This window comes from Ictidomys tridecemlineatus, chromosome 15 (genome assembly GCF_052094955.1).
Source record: "Ictidomys tridecemlineatus isolate mIctTri1 chromosome 15, mIctTri1.hap1, whole genome shotgun sequence".
Classification (NCBI taxonomy): Eukaryota; Metazoa; Chordata; class Mammalia; order Rodentia; family Sciuridae; genus Ictidomys; species Ictidomys tridecemlineatus.
The window spans coordinates 5,561,744-5,582,297 of NC_135491.1; the positions used below are offsets into that span (position 1 = coordinate 5,561,744).

A 20,554-nucleotide genomic window follows, 5' to 3' on the forward strand; every position below is an offset into this window, starting at 1 on the left:
CTGAAGTGGTAAATAGAGTAGCGTTCAGACTTCCCCAAAGGCTTTTTTAAACAAGAAGAGCCATTGTCCTTCTCATTTATTGCTTCTCACTGTCCAGAGTCTTCCAGGCTCTCTACTCTGTTCCCTCGCTCTCCACGTCTGACTTCATGCTGATATCATGCTGTTTTGATTACGTGGCTGAATGGCAGATTTTGAGATCAGGTACCGTGATGCCTATAGTTTTGTGCTTCTTGCTCAAGATTGCTTTGGATATCCAATTATGTTTGTGTTTCCATGAGTTTTAGAATTATTGCTTTTTCTATTTCTGTGAAAAATGCCACTGGGTTGACAGGCATTGCGTTAAAACTGTAGACCACTCTGTTCGGTGAGGACATTTTAACAATGCTGTTTCCTCCAGTCCATGAACATGGGATATCTTCACATTGACTTGTGTCATCTTCAATTTCTTCAATGTTTTATAGTTTTCAGTGCACAGATCTTTCACCTACTTGGTTGAATTTATTTCTAGGTATTTTATTGTTTCTGATGCTATTATCAATGGGATTGTCTTCTTAATCTTTCTCCAATAGTTTGTGGTTAGTATATAAGAAACACAAGTGAATTTTTGTATGTTGATTTGGTATCCTACAACTTAACTACATTCATTTACTAGTTCTTACAATTTTTTGTTTTATGGACTCTTCAGGGTTTTCTATATAAAAGATCATGTCATCTGAAAACAGACAATTTCATTTCTTCCTTTCAGGTTTGAATGTCTGTTGCTCTGCCCAGGACTGCCCCCACGATGTTGGATAGAAATACCGACCGTGGAGGCCGAGGGTGAAGCTCAGGGGTAGACTGTGGGCCTAGCGTTCATGAAGCCCTGGTTTGATTCCCAGCAAAACAAAAAGAGAGGAAGGAAGGAAGGAAAGGAGGGATGGAGGGAAGAAAAGCAAGGAGGTAGTTGCAGTGGGCGTCCTTGTTCTAATCTCAGGAAAAGCTCTCTGCTTTTCTCCACAGGGTGCGTTAGCGGGGGCTGGTCACACACGGCCTTCTGTATGTGAAGTGCATTACTCCTACACGTCATTCATCAAGGGTCTTTATTTTGAAAGGATTTCGTGTTACTTTAAGTGATTTTTCTGCATCTAGTGAGACGATTGCATTATTTTGCCCGTCATTCAGCTAAGGGAGCACATCACATTTTTTAATACACTGAGCCCTTCTTGCTCCCAGGGATAAATCCCACTTGGTCAGGGTGTTATGAGCTTTTCATTATCTCTTTAATTCTGCATCCCAGTATTTTGCTGACGACTTTGCATCTATGTTTAACAGGGATATTGGCCTATAATATTCTTGTCTTACCGTGTCCGCGCCTAGGTTTATGGAGGATTCGCCCTCTGTGTCAAGGCAACACACACACGTACTGTGACTCCACATGTGGCAGCCATACGAGCTCTGTGGGAGAAAGGAGTCAGAAGAAGCTTCATAACTGGGTAGCCTCAGCCCTGACGAGATGATTCACCCCATGCCATAATAATCTGCCTGCATCCTTCTATAAAACAAAGTGAAAGTAGTTTAATGCAATTTCCAACTCACCAACCCAGCTGTGGTGGTTGAAGACCATATTTTATTGATTCCAAGATGTACATTCTGTCCACATTTTAATACCTTTGGAATTGGGTGGCACCTCACAACAGGTTGAAACGCACTAGGTAACGACATCATGTCATAATTTAACTAGCAGCTCCTTTTTCTTAGTAGTGTATAAACTAATACATCAAATGAGGTCAACAGTCCTCTTGTATTCAGTGTAACAGGGCATGAAGGGAGGGAAGTGTAGGAGAGGAGTCACACTGAAGTAGTAAAAAAGTGGTGTTCAGACTTCCCCAAATGCTTTTTTAAACAAAAGGAGCCATTTGTCTATCTCATTTATTGCTTCTTACTGCCCAGAGTCTTCCAGACATGTGCTGACCAATATGGTGCCCATTAGATATATCATGTGGTTATTTAATTTTTTAATTAAAATTAGGATCATTTTAAAATGTGATTTCTTAGTCATACTTGCTGAGGTGCTCAGAAACCATATGTGGTCTTTGGCTGCCAGTACAGATGCAGACTATCTCCATCATGTCTGAAACTTCTATTGGATGAGACGGCTCAAGGTCATACCCTTACTTCTCCCAGTGTGGTCCAGGAAACAGCATCATGGGATTTCTGGGGCTTATTAAGAATGCAGAGTCTTGGACCTCACTCCAGGTCAACTAAACCACTGTGCATCATAACAAGATCCCCAGAGGATTCCATGCATGTCAAAGTTTGAGAGGCATCACTCCATAGTGTACATCCACCATGTTTAATGACCCAGTCCCCAGCCATGGACACCTAGGCTCCCTCCACTACCAGAGCAACAGGGAAGTGAATATTTTCTAAACGTGCCACCAGTGTACCTATAGAAGATTCTGGAATGTGCACAGAGGAAAGAGCCAAAAGACCTGCCTTTAATCAATTTTGCCAAATACTGGCAATGGCATTTTTTAATCTAGAAAAGAAAGATTCCTCTCTTCCTACACCCTCCACAACGTCTGTAGTTCATGAAATCTTTCAGAAAATAGTAATTGAATCCTATTGTGTGCCAGGTACGGTTCTAGGAATAAAACGGTTGAACACTTCTGCTCTCTACGCGCTCCCATTCTAGAGGGAAGGCAAGAAATCAAAGGATAAGTAGAACATGAAGTCTGAGAGATGAGGGTAAGTACCTCAGAGGAAAAGAGAGGATAAAGAATGTCAGAGATGAGCTGCGATTTGATGTTGGTGGTTACACAGGCCAGTAGGCCTGGGTGGCCAAACTCCACACATTATTAACAAAGGTTTGGCCCTGGCTTGGATTCTGGGAGATAAACTGTGGATCCTCGGAATATCCTGCCTAATAACTGCGTCTTTGTTTACCTTGGGGCCTTTGGCCATGCCAGGAAATCCACACAGATTTACAGTGAGGACATAGATGTTGTGTCAGTCTGACCTCCAGAGAACCTGGATACTACAGTCAGCCGGGTAGACGGGCAGCCCCCAGTGAGAAAACCCCGGACACCAAGGCCCGGCTGAGCTCCCTGTGGGCAGCACTCTGCGCCTGTTATGCAGCCTCGCTGGGAGATCGAAGAACTGCCCGCGTGACCACCAGGGCAGGACAAGTGGGAGTTCATGCCTAGTCATTCCTGGACTCTGCCCCGTGCATCTTTTCCTTTGTGGATTGATTTTGTGGTACTAGGGATGAGAACCAGGGCCTCACACGAGCTAGGCAAGCCCCCTACCACTGCGCCCCATCCCCAAGCCCCTTGGCTGATTTTAACTGTATCCTTTCACCACAATGAACCAGAACCATGAGTATAACAGGTTTTTTCTGAGCTCTGTGATTCCTTCTAGCGAATCGTTGAACCTGTTCTGGGGACCCCTGACCACAGTGGTCAGAGTCTTCATGGAGACCATGACAAGAAGAAGCCATGTAAGTTCCAAGATGGGGCGTGCCTGGCATGAGAGGGCAGGAGGGGAGGAAGGGTAGACGGTGACATCGGGAGTACTGGGGCCAGATGCCGCCAGAAGGAGACGAGACTGTCATCACAAGTGGAGGATTTTGAGGAGTGACCTGCTCTGGCTGGCATTTTACAAGGCCACACTAATTGCTCTGCCAGAAATAAATATAGGAAGATGGGGACAGGAGCCGAGACCCAACAGGAGACGTGTGGGGATCCAGCCTGAGGGGCGAGGGTAGTCGGAAGGGGACAAGGATGGACCATGGGGAGCAACGGTTCCACCCTGGACCTGTCTTGGAGGTGGAGCCGACAGGACTTAGTAACAATATGGATTGGGGACATGAGAAAAGGAACTCAAGGGTGAGACCAAGATGTTTGGCCAAGTCGTGAAAACATGGCGCGACCCTCTCCTGGAAAGACCAAGGCCAAGGGAATGCACGTCTGGCCCGTGAGGGGTGGAGGACCGAGGTCCGGTTTTGAGCATGGAGATGTTGAGTGGGCAGCTGGACATGAAGTTCAAGAGAAGGTCTTTCTGGAGACATTAAGTTTGGGAGTCGTCAGCAGCTGATGGCATTTAAAGCCAAGGGGCCAGATGAGATCACAGAGGGAGTCAGCGAGGACCCAAGAGAGAAGAGGCCCAGGAGCCAGCACCGGGGCGCCCCGCCATGTGGAGGAGACACCAGCGCCAGGCACCCAGGAGGAGCAGCCGGTGAACTGGGAGGAAAAGAGCAGCTCTCTGGGGGAGCAGGCAGGGGGCCAGGGGCTGAGCTGCTGATCCTCAAGTAAGAGGAACCCCCAAGCGCTGGCCATGGGACTCAGCACCCGGAGGCCGCCTGTGCCCCCCGCAGGGTATGGCTGCTACAGCCCCCAGAGAGCGGCCTCAAGGGAGAAACGGGGGAGAAGTCTGCAGCCAGGGCGTGTGGCCAGCTGTCAGGAGGAGAGCAGCCAGAGCAGAGCAGACACGAGGGCAGAGAGAAGGCGATTCTTTTTTTTAATGGTGATTATTGTCCTTTGGGAGAAATTGGGGAGGACTTGTAGCATGTTTCTGTGGGGACAGCTCATGAGGGAAGAAAATAATCGGTGACACTAGCAAGAGGGAGGACTTGCTAGGAACCAGGCTGGCACGAGGTCCTGGAAAGGTCGAGGGGACGGACACCCAGCCAGGCGGAGGGGCTCCCTCCGGGGCAGGGGCAGGCTGCTCACCTAGAGAAAGGAGAGGAGGCAGAGGACGTGGGCCCAGGTGCGGGGGGTGGCCAGACGGACTCTTCTGACTTTTGCTATTCTCATGGGAGAAGAGTGGCCAGTGGCTGCATGGGGACAAGTGGTGACGGCGTTGGCATCCCGAGGGACACCACAAACCCAGCTCTAAAGAAGAATGCATGTCTCTGACCTTGTGCCTCCATCCCTCCAAGAATCTGCTGTCCCCCGGTTCTCTGCCTTCCACGCTCTGTGGCTCTGTGCTGCTGTCTGCCTGGGTGTCTCTGTCTGTCTGTCCTCTCCCGGAGGCCCTGTTTATCCTTCCTGTCTCTCTTGGTCTCCCCTCCCTCCATGTTTGCATGGGGGCCCCTCCTCTGGGCCTGGGTGTGGGGCTGACTTTCTGGACCCAGGCAACAATTCCAACCAGAACTTCCAGTTTCTGCTTGACAAAGAATCCCATTCTGAAGCCAAGCTAGGGTGGGGCCTCCTCAGGGAACTTCAGGCTGCCTCCATCTCCAGCTTCACGCTTGTGGCCCTCGGCTGAGGCCAGGCTCCATTCTAAGCACCTGCAGATATTAACTCATTTAACCCTTCTCTAGGAGGTAGGTGCTATGCATGGTGCCGCTTAACAAATGGGGACACTGAGGCCCAGAACAGCCACCTCATCTGCACTCAGGAGCTCCACTAGGAACACTGCCTCTTTTTCTAGTCCTTCTTTCTCCAGCCCTGCTCCCTCTACACCTGGATCTGTGAGAAGCGTACCTGGATTTGGTCCAGTTCCTGTGTGACTTTCAGCCGTGGGCTCCTCTTACCTTGTTAATCAAGTGAGGAGGTGGAAGGAACCCAGCCCTCGGTGGGTCCGTGACCTAACTTCAACGCCAGCCAGCCAACCTGAGTCCTGCCAATCAGAACCCCTAATATCAACAGTGACCTGGCACTCACCCCTCAGCAAATGCCACAGCCAGCCGCCCCCACTCCAGGCTCCAGTCCCTCCCAATGAGAAAGCTTCTCTGGAAGTCTGGACCCAGGCCACAAGAGGGCACAGGTACCCCGACTTCCCACACAGCGTGTCACCTCACTTCACCTGGCATCCTCCCTCCTGCCACCCCACCTGACCCCAGCGCTCAGAAGGAATGAGCTCAGCACCCACTCCAGGCCCTGCCCTGTGGGGTGGAGGAAGTCCAGGGTGCGGAGGACAGTAGCCTTTCCGTCACCTTCAGAAGTCACAGCCCTGACCCAGGCCCCCACACAGGCACCACAGCCTACCCCGGGGGACAACTCCTTGTCTACCCTCATCCCCACTGGACACCCACAGCCCCAGATCAACCACCTCAACATCTCCCCATCCAGGACCTCAGCCTCCGCCCGAAATCCAGCCCCGACCAGCAGACCCCATCAACAGCACTATCCCCTGTCCCTCCCATCCACAGCCCAATCCTATCCCCAAAGTCAACTCTAGAACCACCTACAGCCCCAACCATCCTCACCTAGTGCCCATTCTCCCCCCAGACCTGTGGCATTCCAGGGCTGACCCCAGACCCACCAGAAGCCTAATCCAGACTTTCTTCCTAGTGAAAGACTTTGAAAGAGACCCAACAGGTATCTCCCTTAGAAAACTAAGTGGGTTACCTGGTTTTGTGGGTACCTGGTTTTCTGCATCTTTTACTGCCTCTGAGCTACTGTGCAACTTCCAGTTGCAGATAGCTGATAGCAACACAAATAATTCCTGTCCCAAACCATGCAAACGAACTTCATCCTGTAGAAGTACCACTAATCACCCTCCTCCCCTTCACATCACGTGCAATAAGCCACTTTCATGTCTGTAAATTCATTTCACACTCCTAATCCCCCATATGTGTAACATCTTTGCTGGTTAGTCGCTTATTAATGAGTCAAAATATAATCTTTGTTTGACATGTTCATTTTGTATCTATTGCATATTCTTAGTTACTCCTTTTTTAAAAAGTATCTTTCGATCGCCACATCCCATGTGTGACTCCCCAGTTTGGGCGGGATCCCCTTCTGCCATTTGTCTCTGCCCTTGATTTTCATGATGACAACACTGCCAGCTCTCTCTTTCCAAACTTCACCTGGTCCCCATCCTTGGCTTTTGTCCAAATCCTGACGACACCTCCATCCTTCTTAATCCCTAATCCTGCCCCCTCCGCCCCCCCTGGGATTAACTCACAACCCCACCCCAACAAAGTTCCTGGAGTCGCCTACTCATCCCCAAACACCACCCCTTCCTCCTTCCTCTTCCCCACCCCCATCCCAGCCCCAGAGCCTCAGGATTTCTGCTGCTCCCTCTCCACCTACCTTTCATGGACTCCCTCACCCCATCCCACGGCTCCTAAAAGGCCATTTAACCAAAATGGCTTTCCCAGGCCCAGTCCCTGCCCCCGTGCAAGCCCAGGGGCAGTTGACTTTCTACCCATCTAACCCATGAGTCCTTGTGCCTGATGGCTGTGGGCATGTCTTGGGGAGGGGCTGACAGAATAAATAAGGCCATCTCTGTGCATTTCAGAGAAAAAGGGGCTGGAGACGCTGGGAATTGCAATCTGAAGTGTTGGGTTTGCTGTTAAGAGACAAGCGGGGTTGAAGCTGGCCATGGCATGGGGCTGAGGGACAGAGCAGAGGTGGGGGGTGCAGGGTGTGGTTAACCGGGGTTGAGATTTGGAAGTAAGCTAGAAACTGGCCATCTGGGAGCTGCCCTGTGCTGCCCTGTGGACCCGCGGAGGAGGAGGCTAGGGCATGGGTGAAGACCTTTGAAGCTGGGTGGGCTAGGGGCTTGGAGGATGGAAATGGGCTTTCCCCTTCCCCTTGCTGCCCAGAAAGTTCACAGTGGGTTCAACTCCAGCTTGGGCGGGGCCAGATCTGGGTCCCAGCTTGCCCTAGAAGCTCCGCCCCAAGCAGAGGGCCATGCCCAAGCTGGGGGGTGCCTATGGAGAGCCTGCTGAGCCATTGGGGGTGGAGAGGGGAGCCAGCCACCGGGAAATGCTGAGCGAGCTGGGGGAGGGAGTTCAGGGGTTAAAAGCCATGGGTCGGGGCTGAAGTTCTAGGCTGCTGGCGGCTGAAGTTCCTCACGGGGCCCCTCACTCAGGTAGGGTCGCGGGGGCGGGGGGCATCGGAGGGGAAGAGGCGGGGGATGGCCAAAGTGGAAGGAAGGAGTTGCGGGAGAACAGCTGAATCAGCGAGGTGCGGGAGAGGACCTAGGCACCTGCAGAGAAGGAGCGACTGAAGCTCAGGACAGACAGAAACTCAGCTGGAGACCAGGGGTCCGGATGGTCTGGGGAGGGGAGAATGGGGTCAGAGCCCGGAAGAATGAAAGGCAGCTCGGAGGAGAGAGTGCCCTGCGGACCCCACTCGCTGGAGGGCTGGGAAGAAGGGCGTGGCCTCTGCAGCGAGGAGCTGCTGGCAGGAGCCCCAGGGGGCGCACGCGCCCCTCCCGCTTTGCTCCCCGGCCCCCCAAGGATGGAATGGGGGAGGGGCAGACTCCAGACTGAGCTTTCGAAGAGAAAGGGGAGGGGCGGTGCAAGGCTGGAGGACGTGGAGAAGATTTCCCACGTGGGGGTTCCCGGCCACTTTGCAACACCCCCTTCAACTTCTTCTCAGGCCCCGCCCGCCCTGTCCCCCACCCCAGAGCCGCCATGTGGCCCCTGGCCGCTGCCATCGCCTCCCTGACCGTGGCCTTGTCAGGAGGTAAGCATGCGTGGGGGCGGAGGTGCGGCGGCCACTGGCGGCGAAGGTGGGAAGGGTCAGGCCGGGAGGAGGGGGCGTGGGACCCGCCAGCTCCGCCCCCCCGCCCACTCCGGGGCAGCCGCGGGGGCAGCTTCCTGCTTGTCCCTGAGTGACCTGATTTCCCTGCTGAAGTTAGGTCCCTTCACTTCTGACCTAAGAGTGTCCAGCCGTCCATCTCCCAGCCCCTACAACACAGGCACCACAGCTTCCCAAGTTCAAGTTCAACCTCAGGCTCCAGAAGGACAGAAAGTCAATGCTGAGCAAGTAGCTTAGTTCCCTCCCTCGTGCCTGAGTTGTTTCCTTCTGTAAAATGGGACCCTCTGCGTATGTGCCAGCAGGGGGTGTTGTGAATGAGAAAATGAGGGAATGCTTTCAAGGGCTCATGAGTGACAGATGGGACTCCCCAAGTTAGTCACTATGACTTTATTGGTCGCTCTCTAACAATTCTCATCCCCTTCCAGGACTTTATAGTTTGTTCTTCCCTTAATCCTTGGGGTGTCCCTGCCCAAAACTTGTCTCCAAAGATTCCTGTTTGCACTTGAGTCCCTGTTCCTTGGATTTGCAGGCGAGACCTGGGGATCCCATTCAGACCCCATTCTTTCATTCTGAAAGTAGCTGTTGAACACCAGACCCTAGGCTGGGTCCCTGCCCTTAGCATCCAAACCCCAGCTGGGGAGGACAGCGTTATTCAAACAGTTGCCCAAATAGCAAGTTAACAGTTGATTCACACTGAGATGAGACCAGGCAGGAGATGCCAGGAGCCGGGAGGGGTAATGGCGGCTCCTGGCCTGGAAGTCCTACTAAGAAGCTTGCTCTGGAGCCCAGATCTGGTGGAGGAGGGTCCCCCAGAGCCTGACACCTGGCACCATCCTTGGCCTGAAGGTGGGGTGGCTCCTCTCCCTTGGCCACACTCCCAGGACTCACACCCATGCCCCTCCTGGGTGCCACACCCGGGACAGGAGCCCCACATGCTACATCTTGTGGAATCCTCAACAGCCTGATGAGGTAGGTGCACTATAATTACTCCAATTTCACAGCTGGAAATCCTGAGACTCGGAGACAGAAGGATCTTGTCCCAAAGACACCAGCAATGCCTGAGTCAGGATCCTTACCCAGGTTGCCAGGTTGCCGCCCTGTCCACCAAACCCTGGACATGAGGCCCGGCAAACTGACTGCATAACTTTGACCTAATGGACTTATACTTTTTGCTTGTTTTTACTGAAGCAAAATCACATTAAAAGTAAAGTTTATGTCCTGAGTAGAGAATGGCCTCCCTGGCCATATTTAGAAGTTACAGGGAAAAAATAAACCTCATAGGGAACTCAAAGTGAGGTGTTCATTGGGTTGGACCACTGGAAATCACCTCCACTTGGCCCTTTTGGTTTTTGTTTGTGGTAGTGCTGGGGATCGAACCTAGAGCCTTGGTGCATGCTAGGCATGCACTCTACCAACTGTGCCACATCCCCAGCTACTTGGCCTCTTTGGACCTCTCTTAATTAGCTAGTGCAGATAGTTGGGCTAATGCATGTCAGGTTGCCAGTGGAAAGCGTCTGCGGTCTTCTGGGTTTTTGTTGTTGTTTTAATGTTTGTCTTTTAGTTATAGGTGGACACAATAACTTTTATTTTATTTTTATTTGGTGGTGGTGCTGAGGATGGAACCCAGTGCCTTACATGTGCTAGGTGAGCCCTCTACCGCTGAGCTACAACCCCAGCCCTGGTTTTTGTTTTTGGTATCAGGGACTGAACTCAGGGGTACTCAACCACTGAGCCACATCCCCAGACCATTTTGTATTTTACTTAGAGATAGGGTCTCACTGAGTTGCTTAGCACCTCATCATTGCTGAGGCTGGCTTTGAACTCAAGATCCTGCTTCAGCCTCTCGAGCTGCTGGGATTGCAGGTGTGTGCCCCTGTGCCCAGCTCTCCTCTGGTTTTAAAAGTGAACTCAGCTGAGCATGGTGGTGCACACTATAATCCCAGCTACTCAGAGGCTGAGGCGGGATGATCACAAGTTCAAAGCCAACCTGGGCAATTTAGGATCCCAAGTTCAAGGCCAGCCTGGACAAAATAAAGTTAAAAGGGCTGGAGGTGTAGCTCAGTGATAGCACGCTTACCTAGCACACGCAAGGTCCTGTTTCCTTCTAAATTAAAATTGAAAAAAAAAAATTAAAGTGAGCTCAGTGAGGACTAGGTGTTAAAATCATATTAATATCATCATGAGAATTTTATACTTGACAAAATCAGGATTAAAAGACAACTGGGCGGGCGCGGTGGCCCAGCAGCTCCAGAGGTTAAGGAAGGAGGATTGCAAGTTCAAAGCCAGCCTCATCAAAGGCGAGGCACTAAGCAACTGAGTGAGACCCTGTCTCTAAAATACAAAATAGGGCTGGGGATGTCGCTCAGTGGTCAAGTGTTCCTGAGTTCAATCCCGGGTATCAAAAAAAAAAAAAAAGACAGTTGGATGGCAACTCCATTTCTGACTTTGCAATTTAATGTCACTTATACCTCCTTTCTGTCTCACCTAAAATCATGCTCTACCCCTCCCCCCATGACTTCTGTCCCTAATTCTTAAGAACCATGGGTCAGTCCCAATGCCTCTCATGCGGGCAGGGATGCTCCTGGGGGCATAAGGGACCTCCTGCTGTAGCTAAGAATTAATAAGAACTTTCCACTTAGAGTGTTGTCTCTGTGCCAGCTGCAGAACTGCAGGTTCAAATGCAGGGTCTTGGTGGATCTCCCGGCTGCCCAGGGCCTGAGGAACCGCACAGCCTGCCCTCCACACCCACAGGTTGTATCTGAGGATTCAACCAACCACAGATGGAAAATATACAGGAAAAAAAGTTGCTTCTGTACTAAACTTTTCTTCTCCTCATGATTCCCTAAATAATACAGCATCAACCACTGGTTGTAGCATTTGCATTTGATTAGGTATTATAAGTCATCTAGAGGAAATTTAAACTGTAGAGGAGGGTTGTGTCAGTTATATGTAAATACTGTGCCATTTTATATATGGGTCCTGAGCATCCCTGGATTTAAGTGTCTTTGTGGGTCCCAGAACCAGCCCCTGATGGATATCAGGAGACAGCTGTACTCTTCCTTCTTGACAACTGGGAAAACTGAGACTGGTGACTTGCATGAAAGTGGCCCACTCAGGATGGACTGTATCCCACTGCCCAATGCTGTGCCTGCCACACCCATTGTTCAGTTATTGAGCACCTACTGTGTGTCAGGCACTGTGCTAGACCCTAGGGATGCACCTCTGGATAGAGGAGTTAAGGTGCCTGTAGTCAAAGGAGCTTACAGTTTAGGTAGAGATATTTCTAAAAAGAAATGTAAACATAAGCAAATCTAAAGAGAAATACATAGCGATCATTGCTCTAATGATAATCATTGGGGGGTGTGTGATAATGAATGCCTGGGGTCCAGATGGGGTGACATTAGACCAGGTGGCCTGAGAAAACCTCTCTGAAGAGGTGACATTTGAGCTGAGCTCTCAAAATCAAGGACCCGATATGTGACTTCTAGATTCTGAGCCCTGGCTGGTAGAATATTAACATGTCCTTTATCTGAACTGCCCAATACGATAGCCACTGGCCACTTGGGCAGTTGAACATGTGGCTGGCATCACTGAAGAACTGGATTTTTCATTTTATTTCTTGTGTGTGTGCTCCCGAGGATGGAACCCAGGGCCTCACACAGAGGCAAGTGCTCTGCCTGAGCTACAGCCCCAGCCTTTCACTTCATTTTCATTAATTTAAATCTAAAGACCCACAAGTGGCTGGTGGCTACTATCTTGAACAGCATAGTTACAGTTAAAGCACTGTCTAGAAAGGGGAAACAGCAAGGATGAGGTCTGGGGTGCTGGAAGAACAGGTGCATGAGGCGGGAGTGGAGGGATCCAAGAGCAGAGAGGCAGGGATGGACAGAGAGGCTGTCGAGGGCCAGATGGAGCAGGAGCCTCCAACTCTTGGCCAGGTTTTTGGATTTTACTGCAAGGAAGTCGAGCCTGGTAATGACATGGCCTGACATTCCTTGTTGGAGACTCCTTAGGCTGGACTGGAGAGACACCAAAGTGGCAGCCTTTAGGACTGTTGGAATTGTTCAGGCTGGAGAAGCTGGTGCTTGGACCAAGGTGGTGGCAGGGAGCTGGAGAAAACGGGATATTTTGGAGATAAAACCAACAGAACTTGTTGGAGGTGAGGGACGAAGGAAAAGGGGGAAGCAAAGATGAGTCCCAAGTTTGGGGCTGAGCATTGAGGAGTTCAGAAAGTAGAAGTCACATGTCTGGTCCTTGATCTTGAGAGCGCAGCTCAAATGTCACCTCTTCAGAGAGGTCTTCTCAGGCCACCCGGTCTAATGTTGCCCCATCTGGACCCCAGGCATTGCCTACGATATCCCCCAAAGGGTGGGAAAGATGGGAAGGAACAGTTTTGGTTGAGAAAAATCAAGTTGGGGACACAAGGTTTAAGATGGAAATAAAGCACAGGAGTTGTTAGCGTTCGAGTTTCTACCTTAGGGAAGAGCTTGGAGCTGGAGATGGGAATTTATGAGTGGTTTGCCTCAGAGACACCCAGTAAATACCTGTCAAAAAGATGGATGGGTGATGGATGGATGGATGGATGGGCGCTGCCTGGGAGGTCAGCCTCTCTTCCACCTTCTCCATCCCTGGGGGGTAATGATAAGACAGGTGGAGAGGTCAGGCTTTGCTGACCTAAAAGAAACATTCTCATTCCATGAACTCTTCTTTCACCCCCCACTGGATGATTTGCCACATCTGTAAAAAAAAAAAAAAAAGAAGAAGAAACCGGGCTGGGGGTGAGGCTCCGTGGTAGAACGCTGGCCTAGCATGTGTGAGGCACTGGGTTCGATTCTCAGCATCACATATAAGCAATTAAATAATAAATTAAAAGTCCATCAATTACTAATAAAAATATTTTTTTTAAAAAAAGAAGAAGAAACGTTTGCCCTGATTCCTATCCACCAGGTAGGACATGGCAACTCCTACAGACCAAAAACTGAGCCTTCACATCAGTTCCTCATCACCCAGAACAGCAGCCTGACTCTTCCCCAAGCCCAGAACCTCCGCCTCGGCCTCGTCTCCCCCCCAGGACCCCAATTCTCTAACAATCTCTCTTCTTCGCCAGGCATCTCCCGGGAGTCGCCCAAGATCCTCAACAGCACCAACGGGACCAGTGGGCTTCTCCCGGGGGGCTACACCTGCCCCCCCCACTCCCAGCCCTGGCAGGCTGCCCTGCTCGTGCGCAGACGGCTGCTCTGTGGGGGGGTCCTGGTCCACCCCCGATGGGTGCTCACGGCAGCACACTGCCGGAAAGAGTATGTGGGACCTGGGAGCGTGGGGTGGACACGAGAACGGGCCTGGGGTGGCCGGTGGTCAGGAGTTGGATTTAATGGCAAGGCTGGGGTTAGGGCTTGGGGGTGAGAATGAGGTTGGCGGGGAGATGTGGAGGATGACCGCCCAGGAAGAGGTGGGCTGGGCTGGAGCTGAGGATGTGTTGGGAGACAGAAAGGTGGGGGCAGGGAGGGCGAGAAGGGTTGAGGACGAGATGGGGCTGGGCATGGAGTAGGCTCATCTGTCCCCTAACCACCCCTTCCTGCGCCCGCAGTGGGTACAGAGTTCACCTGGGCAAGCACGCCTTAGGGCGCGTGGAGACCGGCCAGCAGGTGCGAGAGGTGGTCCGCTCTGTCCCCCATCCTGAATACCTGGTCAGCCCCACCCACCTGAACCACGACCACGACATCATGCTGCTGGAGCTACAGTCCGAGGTCCAGCTCACCGACCACATCCGCACCTTGCCCCTTTCCCAAGTCGACTGCCTGCCCCCTGGCACCTGCTGCCGGGTGTCCGGCTGGGGCACCACCACCAGCCCCCAGGGTACGTCCACACTGGGCCTGTGACCCACAGGAGTGGTTGGGGAAGCCCACCACCATGAGAGGGAAGGGCAGAGGAGAGACCCTTTATGTATAAAAATGTAAATAATTAGAAAGGAACATGTTATATATATATATATATATATATATATATATATATATATATATATATATATATATGAAGATATACAAAAATATAAATATATTGTCTAATATTATATAGTAATATGTTCTTATAAATATATGTTGTCAAGTTATAACTTATGTCCCATAGGTTGAGTAAAGTTTATAAATGTTATATATTTAAATATATATAAATTATGTTTGAATCATAATTATAAATGAATTTATATTTTACAATACATTTAAATTATAAGTACATAATTATATGTTTTATAATAATAAGTAACATGTATTTTTATAATTCGCAAAATACTTTTGATATATTAATAAGCATGCATTTAGTAAATGCAATAAAATATAAATTAGACATCCTTATATGTATCAATAGCATAGCATGATCCACAGGGCACTGGGTCTCTGGGGCAATGTCCCCTCGCATTTTGACGTCTTCCCCACAGGTACCATCGCTGCCTCCCCCTCCTCCCCCCTCCCTGTCCTCCCCTTCCTCCCCCCACCTCTCTCCTGCATCTCCCCTCTTTCTGTGGGGCCTCCCCAGGCTCAGGCCCCACCTCTTCCCCTCCCACCTCCGCTCCCCACCACCTCTTGGCCCCTGTGGCTCTCCTCAGCAGCCTCCACCCCATTTCCACCCAGAACAGACACTCAGACCGTCTCTCTCCTCCTCAGTGAGTTACCCCCAAACCCTACAGTGCGCCAACATCCAGCTGCGCTCGGATGAGGAGTGTCGCCAGGTCTACCCAGGGAAGATCACGGCCAACATGCTGTGCGCCGGCACCCCAGAGGGCGGGAAGGACTCCTGTGAGGTGAGACCAGGGACTGGGCTGCCCGGCCAGGGCCGGAAGTGGAGCTGGGGCAGGTGTGGGGGAAGGGTCTGCTCCCGACCTTGGGGAAACCCATCCTTGTGTGAGGCGAGATGACCTCTAGCATAAGGGTGTCAGGACTAAAGGTACCCAGGACGGCACATGGAATTCATCTCAAGCTTCAGCTTTTACCAAGGAGCTGCCCAGGTCCCTGCATCAAGATGCATGAAGGTTGAGATTATTCCAGTTGTGACAGAAACCCAGCTCCTGCTGGCTTCAGCAAAACAACAAAACCCTGGATTTTGACATTGAAAATCCAGAAGTGGCTGCCTTCAGGCACAGATATATCCAGGTGTTCAGAGCATGTTCTGGGAACTCTGTCTCTCTCTAGCTTTTCTCTTCTGTTTGGGCCTCTTTCTCAGCCAGTGCTTCCCATGCAACACGGGACAGCCCGGCAGCTTAGGGCTTGCACCTACCCTCTTAAGAACCCCGTTGGACCCAGAGAACACCTCTTTTTCGATAGCTGAAACAAGTGTCTTTGGCACCATTCTCACTAGGCTGACCTGTCATGTGTCCTGAACCCTTGCCCTGGCCTGCGCTGTGGGAGCCAGAGAGGACTGGGGGCCAGTGGCCTGGGTTGAGAGAGAATGGGGGAGCTCCCAGACAAAAGTCAGGAGACTGTTGCTAAACCAAGGGAAAGAGATACCAGGGGCAGAGCAGATACCACCTCCTCCTCCTCCTCCTCCTCCTCCTCCTCCTCCTCCTCCTCTTCCTTCTTCTTTTAACAAAGAAATGCTTTGTTAATACCAACATGTTCAGACTGTAAAGCACTAAGAAATTTAAATATCCAGGTCATGGCATACTGGTGGCAGAGTCAACCGAGCACTTGAGGGGGACAGCAGCAGGTTAGGTGCCACGGTGGGTGAAGGGCCCGCTGCAAGTTCCCAAGTCCTCTCCCCTCCCAGGCATCAAGAGGGGCAGTCCCTTCAAGGGGGTGGGGGTGCAGCCTGCTGCCCTCCAGGCGCGTCAGGACAAGGGAGAGAAGCTTTCTGTTTCTGGACTGGTGTCATCTAAGGCTTTTGACTTTCTAGTCTTCTTAGTCATCGTTTTGGCAGAGAAGCTAGGTTGCTCTTGTCCGAGAGTCTGTTAGTCTTGACTGTAGCTCTGTTGGCAGTTCCCAAAGCCTCCCTGGGAATTTTAGGTAGAAACATCAAATATTTCACCAATCTGTGGCGATGAAACCTGAGATCTCCCCTCCAAGGCTCTGATGCAGACCCAGACCCCAGCTTCTGCCCACCCTTCAGCGCCACCTGGCTGCCTGGTTCTCCATTTACCTTATCAACAAAGATCAGAGTAGCCATTCTGGATTATTTCAAGAAACTGTGCCATAGAGAGGCTGCTGAGAGAGTTTTGGTTCAGTGGGGAAGGGTATGATGGTGAATGAATGATGTGAGCCTTGTTGCATTAGTAATGTCTGCTTGGGCGCAGGGTGGAGGTGCATGGGTGTGGCATACCCTGTCATGCCTGACTGCGCTAAGTCAGTAGGGACATGGCACAAAGCAGCTGAGCTGGCGCCAGGGCACCGAGAAAGATATAAGCTGTTTCCATTTTGGGGGGGTACCAGAGATTGAACCCAGGGATGCTTAACCACTGAGACACATCCCCAGCCCTTTTTAAAAATATTTTGGGCTGGGGATGTGGCTCAAGCGGTAGCCTGCTTGCCTGGCATGCGTGCAGCCCAGGTTCGATCCTCAACACCATGTACAAACAAAGATGTTGTGTCTGCTGAAAACTAAAAAATAAATATTTAAAAATTCTCTCTCTCTCTCTTAAATAAATATATATATATATATATATATATATATATATATATATATATATATATATATATATATATATATATATTTAGAGATAGAATCTCGCTGAGTTGCTTAGGGCCTCGCTAAGTTGCTGAGGCTGGCTTTGAAATTGCCATCCTCCTGCCTCAGCCTCCCTAGCTGCTGGAATCACAGGCGTGTGTCACCACACCTAGCATCCCCTTTTAATAAGAATAAAGAATAGAGAAAAACAGAAATGCAGACACCGATCTCTGTCCCTATCTCTCTGTCTTTCTTTGTAGTCTTCTTCCCACTGTCTGCCTGCGCCCCGTGCTGACTTCTCTTTCTCAATGTCTTGCCTTCTCTGTGTCTGGCTCTGTCTCTGACTCCCGGTCTCTGCGTGTCTCTCCGTCTTCCACTCTCCCCCATCTCTGCCTTCGTGTGGCCCTAGCCACAACCCTGATCTTTACCCCCTCAGGGCGACTCCGGGGGTCCCCTGGTCTGCAACCACACACTCCACGGCATCATCTCCTGGGGAGACTTCCCCTGCGGACAGCCCAACCGGCCTGGCGTCTACACTCGCGTCTCCAAGTACGTCCAGTGGATCCGTGAAACAATCGGAGAACGCGGAAGCCAGGAGCAGAAGGGGACCAAGGGCGCTCAGTAGCCGCTGGGCGGAGCTACCTGTCCTCCTCCCGCCGCGCCCCCCACCTTGCTCAGCCCACCTCTGTCCCTTCTGCCCAGAGTGCGGCATCTGAACACTGGTCCCTGTTCTCAAAATGTACCCGACGGGCCAGGTTTCGAGACCCCGCAACGGCCAGCCGTGCGGCCTCCCAGATACTGCACCCCGGACAGACTAATGACTCGCACTGGGACGGCACCCGGGTCTCCCAGGTCACTGAGGCCCCCAGGTGGACCCCTGTGCGCGCTGCCCGCGGCGACATCCGTAAATCCCTCCGCCCGCGAACAGACCCCCTTGACGTGCCCTGGACCCTGGGTGTTCACTCAGTGCCAGGGCAGCAGGTCCCGCCGCCCCACACTCGAGGAGGTGCCGACTCCCACGAGATTTCTTCCTGAAAATCCCTTCCGCCCAGAATCTTCAGCCCTGACCACACTCTGGGCGCCCCTGAGTGGCTCGTCCAGCTAACTCGGGATCCTCAGAACGGTCACTCACCTGCCCCGGGCCTCACAGACGGCCCCCCCCTGCCGCCTTCGTTCTGAATGCCCGCCCCTGCCAATGTCCCCTCTCTCTGAATCCCTGTCCCCACTAAGGATCAATGGCACACCAACCTCCACAGTGATGGGTTCGGTATCCCCAAGGGCCACTCTGCTGGGCCACCGAGTTTTCTGTCCTGCATCTCTGTCTTGGGTTTCCCCCGTGAACATCTGTGTTCAATGTCCCTTGATTTTCTGTCATTGGCCGTGACCTCAAAAATGCAGGGGCCCCGTCCTCAGCTCCTGGAGTCTGCTTAATGCGATCCCCCAAGTCGTGAAACTCGGAGCCTCTTTGTGTTCTCATCTGTAAAGTGGGCTCTTAATTCCTCCTCCTGGCATTGTTACAAACGTGTGTTGAACGCTCACCACTATTATTATTTCCATATCAATACTACTTTCAGATGTACGACCCCTCCCATCTGCAGAGTGCCCAAGAAAAAGTTAGGGGCATTTATTTTTCTTATTCAGTGCCAACCACATGCCAGGACTCTCCTGAGTGCTGGGAAGCACAACTTTGTTATTTATTCAACAAAAACTGGTGCCTACTATGAGTCACGCAGGGGAGCAGGCACAGGTGATAAGCCCTGAAGGGAACAGACAAACTTCTGCACTTGTAGACCTTATGTTCATGGGGAAAAACCATAAAAAAAAAAATGAAGAGCATAAAAATAAGCTGTCAAGTGATAATTTAAGCAATGACCAGAAAAAATAAATAAAGGAAGGAAGCAGGGAGGAAGGATAGGGAATGCTGGGTTGGAGAGGGGACTGGGCTAGAGAGAGGCTGTTTTGAACAAGATGGTCAGGGAAGAGGATCTGAGAGAGTAATATTCAAAAACAGGAGCCAGTGGCATATCTGAGGCGCAGTATTCCAAGCTGCAGGCACAGAGTGCAAAGGCCTGGAGACAGCAGCCTATGTGGTGTGCCTGAAGATCAGTGAGGAGGCTGGTGCGGCTGCAGCCACCATGAGCAAGGGGGAGAGGGAGCGAGGCAAGGGTGGAGAGAATGGGGCTGCTTGGGGTCTTGGGGGCCACAGTGAGACTTGGCTTTGACCCTGAGTAAACTGGGCCCCCAGGGAGGGCTCTGAGCAGGGAAGGGCTGTGAGCTGACCTGGGTGTGGACTGGATCTCTCTGGCTGCTGTGTGGGGAACAGGCTCAGGAGGCTAGAGGAAGTGCCGTGAGGAAGTGTCCCTGACCGCCTAGGCTGGAGGGGAGGATCCTGCAGTGATGGCCTTAGAGGAGCAGGAGTTCTGCTTGGTGGGATTGTTGGAGGCACCTGACATTGAGCCCGGGGGTGTGAGACCCTCAGACCAGACCTGAGTGCGGGGAGCATGGGGGCCAGGACAGGGCGTTTGTTTGGGACAGCCAACTGTAAATAGGCCTGGCCTTCGGGGAATTTACAGAAAATAAAGCTACAAATGCGGTCGCACAGACTGCCGTGGTCTCTGTGTCATAGTAAATGTGGCCGTTTCCCTGAAGGACGTAAACAGGGTTCCTTGTTAGAGAATAGATGGTCCAGGAGGGCCTCCCAGGGGAGGCAGCTGCGGGGGACCACCTCCTCCGAAAGAGGGAGCTGCCAGGCAAGTCCCCGAGGGTGGGGTAGGCCTGTCCTGGGACTGAGGGAAGGCGGGGGAGTGACCACGGGATGTCATCATCATATTTCCTTTGGCTTTTGCCCCTGGCTCCTGGCTCACGGCTCCCGGGACCTGTTATTTCCTGCGTCACTAGAGAAATAGAATGTCTTTGTTAGAGCATTTGACTTTTTGTCCTTGGTTCCTGAAGCTGCTCCCGACCAGCTTCAGAGTCACCAATATAAAGGACATGCCTGTGCTCTCCACAAGTCCTTCCAAAGCACAGCTGAGCTTGGGTCCAGAGGAGAGTTTGGAAAGTCCCTAGAAAACCACTGGGGGTGGGGGGCTGGTTGCCCGGGGATCAGCCTCCTGCTTTAAGGGCTGAAGTTCCAGGGAGGGGCGAGGGCCGAGGTCTCGGTGGGTCACAGTGGCTGAGGCTGATCCATCATGCCTGGGTAATGAGCAACCCAGAACAAAAACAAGGAAACAGATTGGACGCAGAGCTTGCAGTGGCTGAGCACACCCAGGAGGGTGAACTAGAGCACATCGATTGGGGTACCACTGGGGCGCACCCCAACTCAGGGGACAGAGCACTTGAGCTGGGGCCCTTCCAGACCTCGCCCTGAGCATCTCTTCATCTGGCTGCTTGTTTATTTGTATCCTTTAAAAGATTCTTTGTAGCCG

At 51.7% G+C, this 20,554-nt stretch overlaps 1 protein-coding gene across 2 annotated transcripts; it reads left to right on the plus strand.

The window, feature by feature from the left end:
• Positions 1 to 8,227: 8,227 nt before the first annotated feature.
• On the plus strand, positions 8,228 to 19,733 carry Klk13 (kallikrein related peptidase 13). Of its 2 annotated transcripts, XM_078031523.1 has the most exons (5): positions 8,228 to 8,402; positions 13,585 to 13,774; positions 14,065 to 14,333; positions 15,137 to 15,273; positions 17,566 to 19,733. In XM_078031523.1, the coding sequence occupies exons 1-5, from the start codon at positions 8,351 to 8,353 to the stop codon at positions 17,752 to 17,754; spliced, it is 837 nt and encodes a 278-aa protein (XP_077887649.1). In that variant the 5' UTR covers positions 8,228 to 8,350; the 3' UTR covers positions 17,755 to 19,733. The 2 variants fall into 2 exon arrangements, with proteins under 2 accessions (XP_077887649.1, XP_077887648.1); XM_078031522.1 differs by lacking the exon at positions 8,228 to 8,402 and having other exon boundaries at positions 11,961 to 13,774.
• Positions 19,734 to 20,554: the final 821 nt, after the last annotated feature.

Coding starts and splice junctions, on each gene's coding strand:
- Klk13 (XM_078031522.1), top strand. CDS start 13,287: ATGTGTGAGGCACTGGGTTCGATTCTCAGCATCACATATAAGCAATTA. Junction 13,775..14,064: donor GCAGCACACTGCCGGAAAGA/GTATGTGGGACC, acceptor CTGCGCCCGCAG/TGGGTACAGAGTTCACCTGG. Junction 15,274..17,565: donor GCGGGAAGGACTCCTGTGAG/GTGAGACCAGGG, acceptor TTACCCCCTCAG/GGCGACTCCGGGGGTCCCCT.